General features: G+C 38.0%; 1 protein-coding gene across 1 annotated transcript; it reads left to right on the forward strand.

Annotated features, from left to right (window-relative positions):
- Positions 1-309: 309 nt before the first annotated feature.
- Positions 310-1,452, forward strand: LOC147711284 (zinc finger MYM-type protein 1-like). Its single transcript, XM_086919442.1, has one exon. The coding sequence runs from the start codon at positions 310-312 to the stop codon at positions 1,450-1,452; it is 1,143 nt and encodes a 380-aa protein (XP_086775568.1).
- Positions 1,453-1,739: the final 287 nt, after the last annotated feature.

The following is a 1,739-nucleotide window of genomic DNA, read 5'->3' on the forward strand; positions in this document are numbered from 1 at the left end:
GCCAGGATTTTTATCCACGTGATAGAGGCAACTTTTTAGACAAACATTGGCTTGATACTGAGTTACGAAGGTTTGTCATTAGAAGTGGCCCATGCAAGCCTAGAGGACCCGTCCCAGGAGATAATACAATCAGTTGCTTTTCCACAAAGTACTACTACAAGGAAAATAAGACTGGAGATAAGACTCCAGGACTGTGATTGTGCTACTCTTTAAAAATGGACAGTGCATACTGTGAACCTTGTTGGCTTTTTGGAGATAGAAAAGTTTCATCCTATGTCAATCCATGTCTCAAAAAATAAAGAACATGAAATGACGCACTCACATTTAGAGGCTTGTGCTGTACATGGAAGATTGAGGCAGGTTGAGAGGATTGATGCACAACTGGAATCAGACTACAAAGAGCAGGTGAACTATTGGACACAAATTCTGAATAGGATCATCGATGTTACACTTCTGTCGTCAACTTGCAATTTACCTTTCAGAGAACATAGAGAAAAACTGAAAGTAAAAGATGGTGGGACCTTTCTTGCAGACATTGAACTTTTGGCCAAATATGATCCTATGTTAAACCATCTGATTACAAAAGAGAGTAGAGTTAAATACTTGAGTCCTGCTATTCAAAATGAGCTTATTAAAATGCTTTCAAAGAAAGTACAAAATGAGATATTGAGTGAAAGAAAAAATGCACCATTGTACTCTGTTATAATGGAAACAAAGCAGGACAATAAAAAAGAAGCCCAATTTAGCCTGGTTATCCAATATGTAACACTGTTCCTTAATATTGAAGAAATTGCAACTGAAATCAAAATGAATGAAAGCTTTGTTGGTTTCTATAAAATTACAGACCAAAGTGCTGAGGGGATAGCAACAGAACTTGTAAACCTTATACAGGACAAAGGCCTAGTGCTTAATAAATGTAGAGGTCATGGATATGATGGTGCCAGCACATTGAGTGGTATATACAGTGGAGGGCAAACCAGGATACGACAGAAAGAAATCAATGCAGTCTATGTACACTGTGTTGCTCATGATCTAAATCTAGTGTTGAATGATGCCTGCATGCACATTCCTGAAATTGCTGAATTTTATGACATTTTGCCAAAAGCATATTTATTTTTCAGCCAAAGCATCAAACAGTGGGAACTTCTCACAATTACAAAAGAGAGCACAACGTATTCAAACCCAACACTGAAGAGACTCTGCCCAACCCGTTGGGCATCCAGACATGATGCTCTCCATGCTCAGCGTTATCATTTTATGGACATCATGAAAGCACTCACTACCATTTTACTGCAGTCTAAAAAGGTTGAGGAGCGCACAGAAGCACAGGGTCTTAGGAAGTGCATGGAGACTTTTGAGTTTGTGTTAATGGTTGTAATACAGACCAAAGTGCTGGAGGCAATAAATAGTGTGTCCAAACTGCTTCAGTCTAAAGATCTGGACCTTTTATAAGCATCAAATATGTTAAGTAGCACAGCGAAAAAGTTTGCTTGTTTCAGAGAAGAGTTTGAAGATGTTAAAAGCTCAGCATCTTCTCTTGCAGCTGCATGGGAAATTCAATTGCATTTTACACAAAAACTACCACAACGCAAAAAAAAGCACTTCGATGAACTTCTGTGAAGACAAAAGGCAGTGCAATCCTGAAGACAATTTTAAGGTGTCTTTGTTTTATGCTAACATAGATATTGTTGTAAATCAGATAAAAAAACTCGATTTGCTGGTATGAACACCATAATCCA

The sequence above is a fragment of the Lissotriton vulgaris genome, chromosome 5 (assembly GCF_964263255.1).
Source record: "Lissotriton vulgaris chromosome 5, aLisVul1.2, whole genome shotgun sequence".
In the NCBI taxonomy this organism is placed as follows: Eukaryota; Metazoa; Chordata; class Amphibia; order Caudata; family Salamandridae; genus Lissotriton; species Lissotriton vulgaris.

Excerpts from the sequence above, each read along its gene's own strand:
- LOC147711284 (XM_086919442.1), top strand. The coding sequence starts at position 310 with ATGACGCACTCACATTTAGAGGCTTGTGCTGTACATGGAAGATTGAGG.